Below are 17,646 nucleotides of genomic sequence, written 5' to 3' on the forward strand. Positions count from 1 at the left end.
CAGTGCCCCCCACAGTGGCCCCCAGAAGTGACAACGCCCCCCACAGCAGCCCACAGCGGTGATAGTGCCCCTCACAGCGGCCCCCAGCAGTGACAGCGGCCCCCAGCAGTAATAGTGCCCCACACAGCGGCCCCCAGAATTGACAGTGCACCCCACAGCGGCACCCAGCAGTGGCAGTGCCCCCAGCAGTGACAGTGCCCCACAGCGGCCCCAGCAGTGACAGCATCCCCAGCAGCAACAGCGCCCCCCACAGCACCACCCCAGCAGCCCCCAGCAGTGACAGCGGCCCCAGCAGTGACAGTGCCGAAACAGCGGCCCCAGCAGTGACAGCACCCCCAGCAGCAACAGAGTCCCACAGCACCACCCCAGCAGCAACAGCGGCCCCCAGCAGCGACAGCACCCCCACAGCAGCCCCCAGCAGCGACCCCCAGCGGTAATAGTGCCCCTCACATCGGCCCCCAGCAGTGACAGCGCCGTGCACATTGGCCCGCAGCAGTGACAGCACCCCCCACAGCGGCCCCCAGTAGTGACAGCGACCCCCCAGAAGTGATAGCGCCCTCACAGCGGCCCCCAGCGGTGATAGTGCCCCTCACAGCAGCCCTTAGCAGTGACAGTGCCCCCACAGCGGCCACCAAGAGTGACCCCTAGCGGTGATAGTGCCCCTCACAGCGGCCCTTAGCAGTCACAGTGCCCCCCAGTAGTTATAGTGCCCCTCACAGTGGCCCTTAGCAGTCACAGTGCCCCCCACAGCGACCCCCAGCAATAAGTGCCCCCAGCAGTGACAGTGCCCCCCACAGTGGCCCCAGAGACCCATGCACTTACCCCCTCCACGTCCTGGAATCTCTGCTCCTCCTCTGAACTCCGCGCCCTCCAGCAGCGATGATCTCCGGTGCACACTGTGATGTCAGAGTGCTGCTGGACGCCTCCTCCTCTGGACGCTCTCGCGGAACCAACAGGTAGGAGACGTCAGGGCAGGGGGAAGGAGGATCCCGGGTGCACACTGCCATCACAAAGTGCACCGGTATCAGCACCGCTAGTAGCGCTGGTTAGTAAATACTAGCAGGAGAGCCGCAGCCCCTGCCAGTGTTCACTAACAGGGTTAGCGGCCATGTGTCAGCGACTATAGCTATGCGTGTCAGTGCTGACACGCGTGTCATAGGTTCGCCATCACGGGCTTAGGGCGTAGAAGTCTCTGGCCCAGCTCAGTAACCCAAGAGTCAAGGGAAAGATGGGTCGTGTAGATATATTCTGCCATCCAGATTGCTTCATTCCCTGGTTATTAGAGCCATTACCAAATTCACATAGGAAGCAGTCAATGCACAGTAGTTTATCAATTTCTCTTTTTTAAGCATAAATAATGGAGTATTTGGAATATTTTTAGTTTTTATTAATACCGTGGTCCTTTAAGAAAACATTAATATAAAAATATAGAAAGTTTAGAACCCGTAAATATAACTGACATCTAACATTAGGTTTACCAACTGGGAATACAAATCTCCAATCAGAAGCAAGGTGATAAGTTGATGTGATTGTTTTTCTACAGCTGGAGGATTTTAATACAGAACTCTCCCAGACTGTAATAAAAAGTATTACCGCATTCAATGCTATATTCTCCTGTGATTTTCACTGCTGATACTTAAAAGAAATCGGATTTGAATAATTTGAAGACATTTAAAGTATAAAACGTAGGAGTGCAGACAAGTTACACTTTCCAAAGGCTGGACGCGGGCTCTTTCCGTTCTTCACCCATCAACGCCTTGAAGTTAAAAGGCTTGAAATACTCCAGTCGGTGACTATAAAATAAAGAGAACACCATTGGCATGCTGTTAAATATATAAGAGATTTCTCTTGTTCCATATAGCTATTATTTCACTTACAATGTAGGTGTGAATGTGACACATGAGATCCATTTCCCATCACAAATTATTCATTTCACTCACAATCTGCTCTACTGGAACTTCACTTTAACGCTATTTTATCATTATGTTTTCTTTGTGTATAGCAATGAGCTACGACTTAAGAAGAGGAACTCAAATGATACGAAGATCAGTTTGCTTTACTATGGGACTTGCAAGGGGCCAATTTGTAGGAAAAATACCAAAGCAGACACAAATTCTAGGTAGATCAGAAATGTAAAGCTTTTCTTTCGGAAGGGTTATCGTCCTACCCTCTCTGGAATCAATGTTGCCTTAATTGCATGGACAGGCCTTAAAAGTAGGGGACTGGTGGCCAGTCTTTATCATTAAAAAATTATATTTTGTGACTTTTTTTTAAAGCTTGAGAAGCCCGTATTACTAGGATTGTAATCATCATTTGACAGTTCACCGTAAATTATGTTAATGAGCTCATATTAGTATTAGATGCTTATTTCTGTGGTTAGAATAAGTATCTGAATTGTTCACCTAAGTTTGCACAAAATAATAAATGAATAAAGATGGAAAATGCCACTGAATTACATCCTGTCCTCAATAGTAGATAATAAGAGCTCTTAGTGTGGATTTCCCTTCTGTCCATTCATCACATTGTTGTTTTTTATTTAGAATAAGTGATTTTCAAAAAACTCTTAAAGTTTAAAAAAAATAAAAAAACTATCTAGACTTTTAATTTATGTCATGTATATCAACAAAGTATATGTTGTAATATATATTTATATAATCAGTAGTGGTGAAAAAAAAAATCTGCACCTCCAACAAATAAATCAGATTTGTACGTGCATGTAAGCCATAGCTGCAACACATATAGTAACAGAAACACATGCCTCAGCACTCATGCACATTTAACATCTGAATACAAATGCACAACTGTTATTAAATATACAAACCACATAAAAATGCTAGATTCTTAACACATATTTTGATGAAAACATGTGGCCCCATCTGCCACATCCAGGCGACCATTACTCTTGATGAGTTACTATAGACACCTCTCTTTGGACAATAGCCTCAATGGATTCAGGGTTAGTAGGATTCCAGGCTATACAGACCTGGGACAGATGGGTGGATGGAGAGCATAACAAAATGGGAGGCACATTCCTCTAAAAATGCAACAAAAATCAAAGCATGGTTGCCTGGATGTGGCAGATGGGCCCACACGTTTTCCTCACAACACGCGCTAACAAGGTACTATAGCCTCAATTGAATTGTAGAGTTCTCCCCAATAAACGTATCCTGTTGCTCTAATATTGAAATCACATGTATCATCATTACTTTCACACATATAACATTTCATTCAATCCCAACAACACTTTCTTTCTGCTTTTTTCTTTTGTCAATGAGTGTGATAAATAAGGCAGAGTAATGGCCCATTTACATGTACCAATCATCGCTCAAAATTCGTTTAAACAAATTATAATCGTGCGGTGTAAATGCAAAAAAAAATTGTTCACTATTCGTTCACAGGTCATTATCGCTTGATCGCTGGCCTCTTGTTCCATGTAAATGCTCCCCGCTCAGCACTTCACATAGAAGGTTACATGCTAAGCGAGAAGCCCGCGATCCAGCTGCGAAGTCTGTCTGTCTAAACGCTCTGCACGGGCGCTAATGACCCTAGTGTAAAAGGACCATAAGATCAAGTAGCATATTATAGATACATAGTTTGACTACTGCAAAGTTATACTGATTGCTAAGACAACCCTAGCTACTAATTACAGTAGTTTAAAGAGGTTGCTCGGAAGAACATTCCTAGCAACTAGTCTGTCCTCATTTACCTGGGACTTCATCTCACAGCAAAAATGAGCAAAAAGGCTCATCAGTCCTCAAAGCAATTTTATTCTTTATGTCTTACTGTCATAATAATAACATTTTTGCAAAGACAAAAAAATAGGTGGAGAATCTCTAGAATGTATTTATATGGGCAGAGTGACTGCTAATCTCTGTATAGATGTCAACCTAGATCTAAGATCTCCCCACTGACAACACAGTGGAGCATATGCTGCGGGGGCATTATTTACCACCTCTTCTTCTTGCTATATATACCGTCAGACAGGATGTAAAAGACTCCCCCATCATTTATTTGTAGCGGTACAATTATCACATCACTGCTTTCACAACTTCCACTACCTGCAAAATAAATAACTTTTCTAATTCTGCATCTTGAAAGGTGTTTTACAAATTGCTCTAACCAGTAAACTATTCGATTCACATTGTGACTACGGCATACAACTTTATCAAAGGCCTCCAATTAGTGATCAAAGCTTTAACAGTAGCTGTATTTCAGTTTGCGCCATGCCTTTTGTTTCCCTCGTTACTTGTATTGCCTTCAGACCACTGTACAGAGATCAATTACTTCTTTCCACATAAGAAAACAGATGTCCACATCAATATTTGGAACACTTACAAGTCAGGTTTCTGCCCTTCTTGTACTTCCTTTTCAGGGATCGGATAAAGTGCCTCGTATGTTCTCTTAAGCCCAGAACCATGAATTGCATAAGCATTAAATTGGTCTACCGAAGGGGGGAAGTATTCCCAAGGAATAAGTGCTCTGCCTTTCCAAGTCCCCTGTGATATGGACGCTTGAAAGAACAATGGTAGGCATTCCTGTAAAGGGAATTAATACAGAATATTATACAGATAGTATACACTTGGGGATGACATAAGTGTTTGAGAAACAACAGTATGCATTATTACTATGGTACATATGCTCTGAATGCAAGAGCTTGAAGGAGAAAATCTCAGCCTGACAAAGACAAACCTAATATGTTAGCACACGGCGCTGCTGAGTGGACCACCCTATCTATATATTCAGGTAGGTGCTTATGTCTCCTAGAATAAAGTAAATACTCCACAACAAAGGCAGGATGGAGGACCTGAACCCTAAGCCTCCAGACACGAATACGGCCATCGTCAATGCCCTAACTAAAACTAGATTCGTCGATGAAGTCAACCTGGTTCCACTCCGTAGCAGTCCAGTTTCGTTATTCACAATACCACTGCAAACAGAGGCGAAGGTTGGTGGGTGTCAAAGGCAATACACGTAATGGGCACCGTGAGTTCAAATGTCCTTCAGGCCAGTGCCTGGAAATGCTTCTAACAGACACAGGGAATGTAATGATGGTGCCACCTGTCTCTGGATGGTGGACAACAAAACAGTTGATGCTGCTCGTGCTTGTCGGACGATTCTCTCTATTGGTGGTATGTTGAGGACGTTCTAAGCCTGGTCACCTTGGATGTCCTCCTGCATCCACTGGTCCCAACACCTCCTAACAGTCTGCTCAAAAAGGCCCAGATGGTGGGTGATTCGTCGATACAACCATCCAGTTTCTCGCATTCCAATAAATCTCTTCAATTAAATAGAGACATGTCTAGTGGTCAATAATCTTGACACAAGCGGAAAAAGAGGTCCACAAGTAGCATACGAGAGACTTTTTACAGGCCATGGGTGACAAGACCGTTTATCTAATCACGCCACAACTCTAACCATATGCATATCTGCCTGAGATATAACTGTATGCTGACTTTTGCAGCATAACGAAATCTCCTTCTAGGTGCTTGATTTTCAGGAAGTGTATATTACTCTGCCCACAGTGCCCATCACTTAAACTGCCACCGCCTCCTTTAAGCTTCACTACAAGAATCCCATGTCTGGTGCCATGCAGACTCCATGAGCTCTCCCCTTAGAGATTGGGCAGAACAGCTCTCCAGGTTCCAGCTTTGTCCTGGCGAGCTGAGTAATCCACTTGACCCCAGGTATAAGCATTTATTCTTCCATTGCCCTAGAGTGCCATGGATGATGACATTAGACCCTTCTCTGCCCTAAACTTTTTTTTTAGAATTATAAAATGGTAGAGTTGGAAGGGACCTCCAGGGTCTTCGGGTCCAAGCCCCTGCTCAGTGCAGGGTTTAATATACCTCTGTAAAGGAAAGTTCAGCAGACTATTGCCACATAACAAACTACGGTATGCAAAAAGACACATTTGTCAAATGCCAAGTACACAAGGCCCCATATGGATGTTTTCAGTAAAGAACTGAAAGCTTTCTTAGCACATATGCCAAATGTAGTTTAAAAAATCTATGAACAGAGCCTTGTACCAAGTAAATCTTTTTATTTCGACTTAAAAAGGGTTTTTCTGGAACGCAAAAAAAAAAATCTATGATCATGGAATTTTATAAGACAAAGAAATAAGTAATTCTCACTTTTTTAAATGGCCACCGTTCCAACACAGGAGTCCAGGTCGCCACTGATGGGAACCAGGAAGAAGCTGGTAGTGTTCATGAGCCGTTTACTGTGCATGTGACCACCCAGCCAATCCTAGGCTTAAGCGATGCTAATGCCATGAACAGCACATGACTGCTGAAGCCTGTGATTAGCTGAGTGGTCATATGCACAATGAATGGCCTGTGTCTGCTGCCATCTTTTACCAAGTTCAGAACAGCAGTAACCGGCCTCCTGTGCTGGACCAGGAGCCATTTAAGGAGGCAAGTATGACTTTTTTCTTTATAGTACATTTCATGGACATAGAATTTTTTTTGCGTCCCAGAAAACTCCTTTAATTGTATATTGAAATTTTAGCTAGCATATTCTTTACCCTTAGACCACTCTGTACTTTAAATACAAGGCATTGGCAACTGAGCCTTAAAGGGGTTCTGTAATAAAAAAAAAGAAACTGTATACTTACCTATTCTTTCCCTGTCAACCTACCAGATTTTCACCTCACCTATCTTTTCCTGTCTTCTGCAGTCCTCACCTCCAGCTGGCTGATTCCTCTCCTTCCTGTGAGGTTACGTACATTAATGGCAGTCTTCTTCCTGCCAGCCAATGTGCATTACGTCACAGTTCACAGGCCAGCAGGGGGAGTGCTGATCTACTGCAGAGACTGTTCATGCCCGCTGTCTCAGCAATAGATCAGAATTCCTTCCTAGCCAGTGAATGCTACAGTACAGGGAATGCAAGGAATGCAGGCTTCATAACAAGCTGGCCAGCGTGCAGAGAGGTGACCCTGGGGTACTGCAGAAGCTCAGGTAAGGAGACTGATGTGGAAGAAAAAGGGGAGTATAGAATTTTTTAAATTTTTTATGACAAAACCACTTTAATTCTTAAAAGCGTACATGTGCATGTTAGCATGGTACACATTTGGATACATCTGAAGGAAACAAAACTGCTATTTTTCCTTTTTTTTTTCTTACAAAGGAAACAAATAGCTAACAAAAACCCATGAAATGAAACCTTCAAATAAACAGTAAATTACCTTTTTACACAAAAGAAAAACCTCAGCAAAATGAGTGCCTACAGGTCTGTAATACTGCAATCTGTATGCTGCCAAATCAAGTTTTTGTACTTGGCCTAAGTGCTATTTTGATCAAAATCTGGTTGTGGAAAGTGAGATGCTCATCAAAGAGCACCTCCCTCACGGGTCAATAGCTATGTGCCCCATTGAAGTAAATGGAGTTAAGCTGGGCCTGAGTTGCAGTAGCATGCACAGACGCAAGGAAACAAATGGCACTATGTTGCTGGGAAATATTGTAGCCAGGAGAATCCGGACCCCACACATTGATTGCTTATTCTAAAGCTAGGCCATCAATGTTAAAGGGGTTTTCCAGGGCAAATACTATTGATGACCCATCCCCAGGATAGGTCATCAATAGTTGATCGGCTGGGGTCCATCGATTGGGCCCTGACTGATTAGCTGAATAAGTGCATGCTGTCAGTGCCGCAAACACACAGAGGTTGGAGCGCAAGTCTCCACGCCAACCTTTGTGCAGTGGCCGTTGCTTGTAACTGCAGGCACAGCTCTTAATGAAATCCATGAGAGTTGTGGCTTCAGTTTCAAGCGCCGGCCACTACACAGAGGTCGGAATGAAGAGTTCTACTCCGACCTCTGTGTATTTGCTCCACTGACAGCATGCACCCACTCAGCTCATCGGTCAGGGTCCCAAGCGATGGACCCCAGCCAATCAACTATTGATGACCTATCCTTAGGATAGGTCAGCAATAATATTTGCCCTTGAAAACCATTTATACCCTGGAAAATGCTTTATTTGAAAGCTAAGCAACCCTTTGAACCAAACTGTCACTCCCGTGGTTGTATTTATTTTCTCCTTTGTTACATAGGCAACATGTTACTGGTCTCTTATTTTGTATTTGTTAGTGCAGGTAGTTGTTTGTCCAACAGCTATGCTGCACACTCCTATTACATTTCCACCAATGCACATCAAGCTCCCGTTACTTATGGGTTATACAGATGCACTTAACACTCTGTTCGAATTATCAATTAGATATAATCATCCTGTGATGAAGCCAAGCGCTGTAGAGTGCAGACACATTCTAAATTTGGCAAATCACCACTAATTATTCATGGAACTAAGAAGAAAGGAGGAAGCTAAAGGTTTTTAAACTGTATTATCCCTAATCTTCGCCCGCCCTCCTGTTTTATAGCTGACAACTGTGTTGTGCAGAACATGCCAGCTTTAATTAGAAATTTCATTTTATTAAATGGCTGTTGGCAGGGAAAGCCTAGGACTGAAAGGATGAGGAAAGAGAAGGCAGACGATCCTCAAGGTAGCTCATTTGCTCCTCTGCAGCGGCGTGTGGAAGATCTGATTTTCAGCTGTTTTAAATGTTTATGATCCACGTTTCAGGCTGCTCAGCAGGATTGGAGACTCCGCAAAACCATTACCCTCACTTACCTTCCAAATATTTCTGCGTTGTGAGAGAAGTAGCACCAAATGATGCCCGTGTCTGCAAAAATAAAAATGCACAGCAGTTTGTACTTGAGTCATTTCTAGCATAAGTACGGTAATTCTACAGCCGGGAAGAGAGACACGTAATGCAAGTATGATTGTTTTCACACTGCGCACACAGCGGCACCTGCACAACTGCATAATGCTAAGCCAGCGCTGCACCGTTAGTCAGGAGATTACAGCACATTCACACTAAAAAGCTGCTTTCCTGCTGGAGCCTCCTTTGCTTTTTTAATGAAAAAGTGAACAAATTGTGTGAACTTTACTATTATAAAATAAGCTTTGGTTCCCTGAGAGAGAAATCAGGCATCCGGATACAGCGATGCCTGGATGTTAGTAACAGTACATTTGAACCTGTTGCATGATCTCCTCTAGGGAAAAGCGAACAAAGACTCAAAAGGAGTAGAAATACATTAGAAATAACATTTGGTTAGAGCTACTTAAGTGCATTAATGCTGCCTGGGCACTTGATAAAATAATTATATATATATATATATATATATATATATATATATATATACACACACACACACATTATCTATCTATATATTTATATATATATATATATATATATATATATATATATATATATATATATATATATATATATATATATATAAAACAAAAGAGTCTTACTCATGACTTATAAGATGTCCATATTGTCAAACCACTGTTAATTACAGTATACTATCGCTGTTCCCTTTTCAGGCACAACCTAAACAGTAAGGCCACTCTCACACATGCCATTGGCAAAACGCTGCGGGATTTAGATTGCGGCATCCTGCAGCGATTTTACCGCTGTTTCCAGATGCAGGTTACTGCCTCCGACAGTGGTTTTTAACGCACTCCATCATTGTGCTGGGTGATGAGCTGCGTTAAAGGCTCATGGGCCCAGGGGTAAAAGTTTATCTTGGGGCCCCCCAACGTCTCTTAACCCCTTAACACAGAGGCATAACTTGAGGCTCCTGAGCCTCAATGGAAAAAGCTGTAACAGGGCCGCCCAACTATAATGCTTAATTCATAGTACTGTGCTCCCTAAATGGAGAAGAGAGGCCTTATGGGCCCCCTAAGGCTCGTGGGCCCAGGTGCATCCGCATCCCCTATAGTTCAGCCACCGGATTCCATTCAACCTGTTGCACAGAGTCCTAATACGGCACCTATAAAAATATTTAATTGAGCACTATTGTATTTACTGGATCCACTGAATGCTTCATATTTCATGTAGAAAGCAGTAGGAAAAAATTGTAGCATGCTTCATCGGATACTGCATAATAGTGCCATGTAGAGGCATCATGTGGAGACACATATACTATGGCACCGTAGGGACACCGTGTGCCACTGTAGAATGTTAGGCCCCTGGCACAGAAGACCTTTTTCCTCTACACTCTTGAAAATTGTATAGATGTGACATATACACTATTCTACAAAAGTGGACACCTTAGCAAGAATCAAAAGTAGTATTTATTTTCATAGGTTATCACAACGTGGGGCCTCCTTTGGTCCCAACAACATTGGATATTCTCCACGGCATACGTTCTACTAATGTCGGATACACTTCACTTGGTATTTCCCTCCTTCCATCCTGCAAACGTCTAATGAATTCTCTCAAAGAAGATGGACGCTATTCATATTTCCTGACCCGATGTTTCAGTCGTCCCAAAAATGTCCAATAGGGTTCAGGCCAGTCCAATCGTGGAACATTCATATCCTCAAACCAATGTAAAAAAGCGTTGGATTTGTGGTGAGGTGCATTGTCTTGTTGGAAGTATTGCTGACCATTCCCAGAGTATTGCCATATTGTCGGCAACACATTATTGTCTAAAATGTGAAGGTACACCTCTGTGTTCATGGTTCTTGCCACTACAGCCAAAGGACCGACACCATGCCACATAAAATATCCCCAGACCACAACAGAATCTCTGCCGTACTTGATTGTTGGCATAACACACACAGGCATCCTCCACACCCAGGTACGTCCATCTGATTTGAAGATGGAGTAGCGTGATGTGTTAATCCACAGAACATACCTACTTCCTTTACTCAACTGTCCAATGACAACACTCCTTGCACTATTGTAGTTCGGCCGATGCATTGTACTTAGTGATGGCTGGCTTGTGTTTAGCAGCATAAATGGTATGTCCAATAGTATGCAGATTCCGTCACAAACTATGGCTGACACCTCCAAGGGTCTGCATCTTATATAGAATGGTTTAGGACATGCAACACGCAAATAAGACATGATCCATTCTACGGGTAGCAATGTCCAAATACTTTTTTAGAGATAGTATATTATTTCTTTAGCATAGTAGATAATGTGAAGTATGCATGTTTACAACCTGCACGACTGAATTCTTTTTTCCATTTTTTTCTAAAATATATTTTTCCATATTATATTATACGCATGGACACATATTTGATCCCCATAGTCTGTGTGAGGATTGGTCATCAGTAGTATTAACCATGGAAAACCCCTTTAAAGAGAACCTGTCACCAGCCTAAAGCACTATAAACTAACTGATGGCACTGTTAGGTGAGGTAACAAGGAGGTAACTGTTGTATTTTTCATACCCACTTCCTGGTTCCTGCCACTGAAGTCTGCTTGCTGGCTGAAAATCTAGCTCTTTTCTATAGACTGTTTTTCTCCTTATTTATGGCACAAGTACAACTTGGAACAACCGGTGGCTGGATGAGATTAGTTGGAGAAATGTATGGAGGCACCTCTTTCCTTTAGGCTGTTGTTCTTGCTATTCGCCCACCCACATCTCTCTCCAGTATCGGTAACTTTTTCTGCTCTTCCCTGGTTTTGCTTGGTGTCTCCAGTATGCAATATCTCCCATGGGGCATTTCTAATCATTTCCCAATGTTGCTTTCTGTCAATATTAATCAGAAGCCTTTTGCTAGAGGTTTCACCCATTTTTTAAACAAACTCCCCTATTGCTGATAAACTTCTGATAATCTTATTACGTGGGATACCTTCAAGGCCTATATAAGGGGTTATCTCCATTCTACTGTTTTACATATCAAAAAGACAACATGGAAATCAGAGGAGTTATTGGAAGAGTTCCTTATCCAGGCTGAAAGAATATATGTCTCTAACCCTTCCCCTTCTAACAGACGCCTAGAGATGTTCACAAAGGGTGCATAATCACGTTTTGTCTATTAAAGCCAAGTGTAATTGTTTTTTTGAATTTGGGGGCACCTCGGGGAAACTGTTGGCCTACATGGCCTCATCTACTAGTTTGCTTCAGTCTATTTTACATGTTCGGGATCCCTTCGATACTATAGTCACTTCTGTCCTCACTACTTCTGACTCTTTCTCAATTCTACTCTTGTCGTGGATTTATTTGGGATCCACGGCGTAATCAATAGGAATGTTTGCACCCTTTCAGATTCATGTTAAGAGATTGTGCGCACAATAGAAGAGATCACACGGAGACAAGACTGTCAATGTAGGAAGTCTTCCTGGACTCTGTTTATTAGTAGGCGTATAGCATCTTATAAAGCATTATGAGTTACTTGCCCTTTATGGGCATGCCAGAAGCAATATGTGATTGGAAATCAAAGCATGGGATTGGGTAGTCCAATTATGGTCTTTTTCCAGTTGCTTACTCTTTACAACATTAGTTTTACTCCTGGTCATTTCCCTCCCTCTATGTATGAAGCCCCTATTGTGATCCTGTCTAAGCCAGGAGAGGACACCAGGGACTCCAGGTCATATAGGCCCACTTATTTGATTAACTGTGACTGTAAGATTCTAGCCAAATGTTTAGCTATACACCTCAGCAGGGCTATACTGGATATTTATACACCCTGAACAATCCAGGTTCATGCCCCATAAATCCATTTCGATTAATTTGAGGAAAGTATTTATTCATAACTCAGTGACACACAACCACGTGGGAGAGAGAAAATTCTCATTTCACAGAGTTAAAGGCCTTGGCCGTGTCTAATAATAGATGGATGCGGCCAAGGTCTTTGACTCTGTGGAATGAAACTTTTTGTGGGCTTGTTTGGAGGAGTTTGGCCCGAATTTTAGGAGATGTGTTCAGGTTTTGTACTTGACGTCTGAGGCCAGTGTTTTAACTAATGGTACCCTTTCCTTCAGTTTTGGGCTCCACATGGGAAATCATCAACGGTGTCCTCTTTCATGCTTCCTTTTTGACCTGGCCATTGAGATTTTGGCCATGCGCTTACATGATTCACCCCGGATAGTGGGTTTAACTTGTAAGAATGTCACAACCAAACTGGTGCTCTGCGCCAATGACTTGATCCTGTATTCTGACCCTTCCCTTTCAGCTGCCATTCAAATCAACAAGTTTGGCTCACATTTAAGGCCATTAATTAATTGAACCAAGTCAGTTATTTTCCCTTTAGACGGGCACACGGATACATGTTCTATTGGTAGGGGCTTTCCTTTGCAAGCTATTTTACAGTTTACGTACCTAGGTATTATCATAACTCCGTTCTGCACTGAATTTATATCACAAAATATCTCTCCTGTTCTGACATCAGTACGTGAAAAAAACAGTGTCTGGTGCAAACTCCCTCTATCAGTCGTTGCTCAGCTGAACCTGGTTAAAATTCTTATTCTACCAAAATTGCTTTATGTTTTTCAACATACATGGGTTTGTGTACGCCAATCATTTTTTCGTACTCTTCATAACTGCTTGGTGTCCTTTCTATGGGTTAGTATGTGGGCTAAACTCAGTGTTAATATTCTTAAGCATCCCAAAAACAAGGGTAGCCTAGTCCTGCCCCACCTCTTATGCTACTATTTAGCATCCCAATTTAAATACTTAGGTCAATGGTTGGTTTCTACTGAATATAAAGGAGGTTAAAGTATGTTGCAGGGTGCATACAACCTAAGTAGCTTACAGAGATACTTGGAGGGTGGAATAGTGGATCAGCCTGCTCCACTACACTTTCTGCATAAGCAAGTATGTGTGGAGGAACTAAAAAGCGACTTGGTACTCAGGGAACCTTAACTTGTTGGTATCTGTAGGAAAACCCTCTTCTAACTGAATTACTAGGTTTGCAGGGATGGACATACTGGATACACTTGGGAATTACACAAATTAAGCATTTTATTGAGTAAGAAATTTGGCTCATGTTTTATTAACTTAAAATGGATTTCTACAGTGTGATTTCTATCACTTTCTCCAATTACAGCATGCCTTTTTGGTACAATTTCCAGGGTACCCTTCAGGTCATTAAATTGGTGACCTCTTCCGAACCAAATTGGTCTGGTTTCAAAGCTTTAGAACATTATGCGGGAAAGATTTTGTTGTGTATCACCTAGAGCTCACGTCCAGTAGGTTGACTGCATATGACGGTCGATGGTTAGGCTTATGTGCTGACCTCTCATAAAAATGTGTCTCCGGCCCATAGCAATAGACTAACCCAGCTACATATAACACATCAGGCTTAACTGACTCCTCTTAGACTTAACAAAACAGGACTTATACCTACAACTGAATTCTGATACAAGAGGTACTGTTTATGGCTAGAAAGTTAATTGCCCTGAAGTGGAAGGCTAGCATATCTCCCTCCATCACTTAACAGTTGTCTGTAAGTAACAGTATGCTTCCTTATGAGAAGACGCTCTACCACAATAGAAGACGCCCACGGAAGTTTGATAAAATTTGGTCCATATGGTGTGGTTCCCTAAGGAACGTTATATGGAATGAAAATTCTGTGGACATATTGAAGAAACATCTCGAGATGTCACCCAGAAAGTTAAAGCTTGAGCAGAAATGGGTTTTCCAAATAAACAGTGACCCCAAGCATACTTCCAAACATGTGGCAAAATGGCTTAAGGACAACAAACTGAAAGTAATAGATTGGCCATCACAAGGATATGACCTTAATCCCATAGAATATTAGTGGGCAGAAATGAAAAAATGTGTGTGGGTGTACGGGGGTCTACAAGCCTGAGTCACATACACCAATTTTGTCAGGATTAATGGACACAAATTCCAACAAGTTACTGTGAGAAGCTTGCAGACAGCCACTCGAAACATTTTACCAAAGTCAGACAATTTAAGAAACAATGCTACCAAATACTAACCACGTGTATGTAAACTTCTGAGCCACTGGGAATCTCATGAATGAATTGAAAGCTGAAATAAATCATTGTACCCAATATTAATTTGACATTTCCCATTCTTAAAGTATAGTGGGGACTCTCACTGACCTAAGAGAAGAAATCTGTGCTAGAATTAAATGTCAAGAATTGTAAAAAAAACTTAGTGATAATGAATGTGGATAAGACATATGTAAACTTATGAGTTCAACTATATATGCGGTGATCAATAAATAAATGTATTCATTAAAAAAGCCCCATACAGATTAGTGTCAGTAACACTAAATAAATATAACAATTAAACCCCAGGGGATCCCATAATATATGCCCAAATGTAGGAAAAACAAACTGCACATCCGCGTACTGCTGCTCAGCAAAATTTACAAACTAGAATGAGGTTCTTATTACACATTTTGATCAAATTGTATAAGCCTATTAGCCACTTGACAGCAACCTCTTTTTTTGTAGATCCCTACTCTATTAGGTGCAGCACTATATGGCAATTGCTGTTGCCCCAAAGGACGGTCAGGCAAACTGCATCTGAATGTAATGGTGGAGCTCCAAATAACATTTCCAAATGCTCAACTCATCATTTCTTAGCACAGATAGGCTATAACAGCAGAAGAGCTGATGAGAGTATAAGAATTGGGTGCAAACAGCTTGAATCTATGAACAATGAACAGTTCAGGCCTATGGAGGTGAAGCAATGGTGTGGGGAATGTTTTCGTGGCATACCCTGGGTCCTCTGGTATCTGTGGATAGGTGACACAGTAAATAGCTGTGATTCTGATGGCCATAGGAGGTCTAACATGCTAATTCATTGACGTCTTTAATAAGTGGTCATTCAGTGTACATTCCCATGAACTAAAGGGGTCTTCTGATATTTTTCAAAACTGGGCAGAGGGCAAGTAACTTTGTAAAATTGTTTTTAAAAAGGCAATTTTTAGAAATGTGCTTTATTGTTGGGCATGATAAGGCTTAAAACCACTGATGATTCTGCTCTGTACAGATACATTTTAGTATACTCATAAGTGTTAAGAGTAGTGCGGAACAAGCACTTTTTATGATAGCTCATTTTCGACTCTGCGAAACTTCAGTAGCATCTTAACTGCTGCTGATTAAACACTGTTTAAAGTGCATAGAATGATTTATGCCCTGAAAGTCAGTGTCATTAAAACACAAAAAACAGCTTGTCAGGATAAGTAAGAAAGTTATCCCGTTGTATTATCTTTTTGAAATGAGGTACAGGAGATTCATTTCTCACAAATGGCCTGAAGCAAGGGTTCCTGGCATTCTTATTAGGCCCAGAACCCTTCATCTTAGCTTGGTCTCTTGCTTTACTAAATCTCTAAATATGTGAACTGCATATGTGAACATGGTTCCATTAAAATCAGTGGGGCTATTCTAGGCCACTTCAACCTGCAAAACAGGTGGTCGGAAAGAGCCAAAGGGGACTTCAAAAGAGAAAAAAAGGCAATTCTCTGATCATCACATTTCAAATGTTGTCCCTGGACCGGAGGGTTGCTTTTAATTAGGAAACGTATTCTGTGTGACTTTACTTTAAAACCAAATTGATGAGAAAGCCGTGAATTGCAAACATTTATTAGACTGTATGGGGCACATTTATCTAAGACTACTGTTTCCTGCACAGGTTTTAACCCTTTCCAATCCAATTTGTATCCTGGTTTTCCTAGGAGGCTTACTCTTTTTCTGCTATTATACAATGGCGCTATATGCTGGCTAAAGCCAGTACTGCACGAGGTGACACGTTGGATAGGCTTCGACAGCAGAGAGGCTGGCAATATACAGTAAGAGAACCCCGACAGACGTCTTTCGACATCGCAGCTGTACAGCCTTAAACCATAATGTCTTCAGATGTCAGACAGTGGATTGGAAAGGGTTAAAGATGTGCTGCTGGAATAAGATGTGCCAAATGTGTTAAAGTGACCCCTTCAATCCTGGAAAAACACAGATGTTTGCAAGGCTTCTTTGACTACTAGATGCACACCGCATCTAGTCTAATATACTACATGCTGATCTGACTGGCCAGTGATGTTCAGGTGGGCAGCACTGGTTAATCAAAGCAGGTATAGTGTCTTAGACTAACCATGCAAACTAATTGAGAAGCAATGAGGCCATTCTTGTTTGTCCAGGACTGGAGGATTGCTTTAAGAGGTGAAGGGGGTTGTCAGAGATACAACTTCTTAATAAAAATAGGTCCCTGGTGTGAAAATCATTATGAAGAGCTCATACTCACTTCTCCCTGCAAGTCCCCTGCCGGCGGCTCCTGATCTCCCAAGTGGCTTATTGTTGTCAGGCTGCAATCAGCCAATATCAAGAGCTCAGCGATCACTGGACAACGCCCTTAACATGCAACATTTTGGGGTATCTGCATACCCACATTCAGCTAAAACTGGCATAGAGTCTGTCTATTATTTACACCAGATGCTGGTGTGAATTTGATGGGTCGAGTAGGACTTACACAAATTTACCACTTTTTTTATGTCAGAATTCTGGTGTAACTACATTTATAAATTCAGTAGGTAAAAATAAGAAAATACATCAGCACAGGAATATCTTGGGAATAAAACTTCACATTTATTAAAAAAGAATTTAAAAACTTACAATTGTCACCATTATTGCAACTGGCAGCTTACGCATTTCGGAATACCTCATAGCGTCCTGTTATGAATACTACCCAACATTCCTAGCAGAAACAACGGATTTTTCCGAAAAAAAAGGCATGGCCAGTCAAACAGTAGCACTCCAGTGCCAACATTTATCATCTAGCCCTGAATTGGTGAGCACATTAAGAACCCTAATTAAAAAAGTGGTTTCAAAATTCACATAGCTTGGCTGTGATATATGCCTTTCTGTCGAATCATTACG

At 41.9% G+C, this 17,646-nt stretch overlaps 1 protein-coding gene across 1 annotated transcript in view; it reads right to left on the minus strand.

Annotated features, from left to right (window-relative positions):
- Positions 1 to 1,375: 1,375 nt before the first annotated feature.
- LOC136572824 (UPF0462 protein C4orf33 homolog) overlaps positions 1,376 to 17,646 on the minus strand; it is a 70,175-nt gene continuing 53,904 nt past the window's right edge. Inside the window, exons 4-6 of the mRNA XM_066573747.1 lie at positions 8,622 to 8,673; positions 4,336 to 4,535; positions 1,376 to 1,793 (exon numbers count right to left, since the gene is read on the minus strand). Of these exons, the coding sequence (XP_066429844.1) occupies positions 1,703 to 1,793; positions 4,336 to 4,535; positions 8,622 to 8,673 (343 nt within the window). The 3' untranslated portion in view covers positions 1,376 to 1,702. The remainder of the gene's footprint in view (positions 1,794 to 4,335; positions 4,536 to 8,621; positions 8,674 to 17,646) is intronic.

Source organism: Eleutherodactylus coqui, chromosome 7 (assembly GCF_035609145.1).
Source record: "Eleutherodactylus coqui strain aEleCoq1 chromosome 7, aEleCoq1.hap1, whole genome shotgun sequence".
Lineage (NCBI taxonomy): Eukaryota > Metazoa > Chordata > Amphibia > Anura > Eleutherodactylidae > Eleutherodactylus > Eleutherodactylus coqui.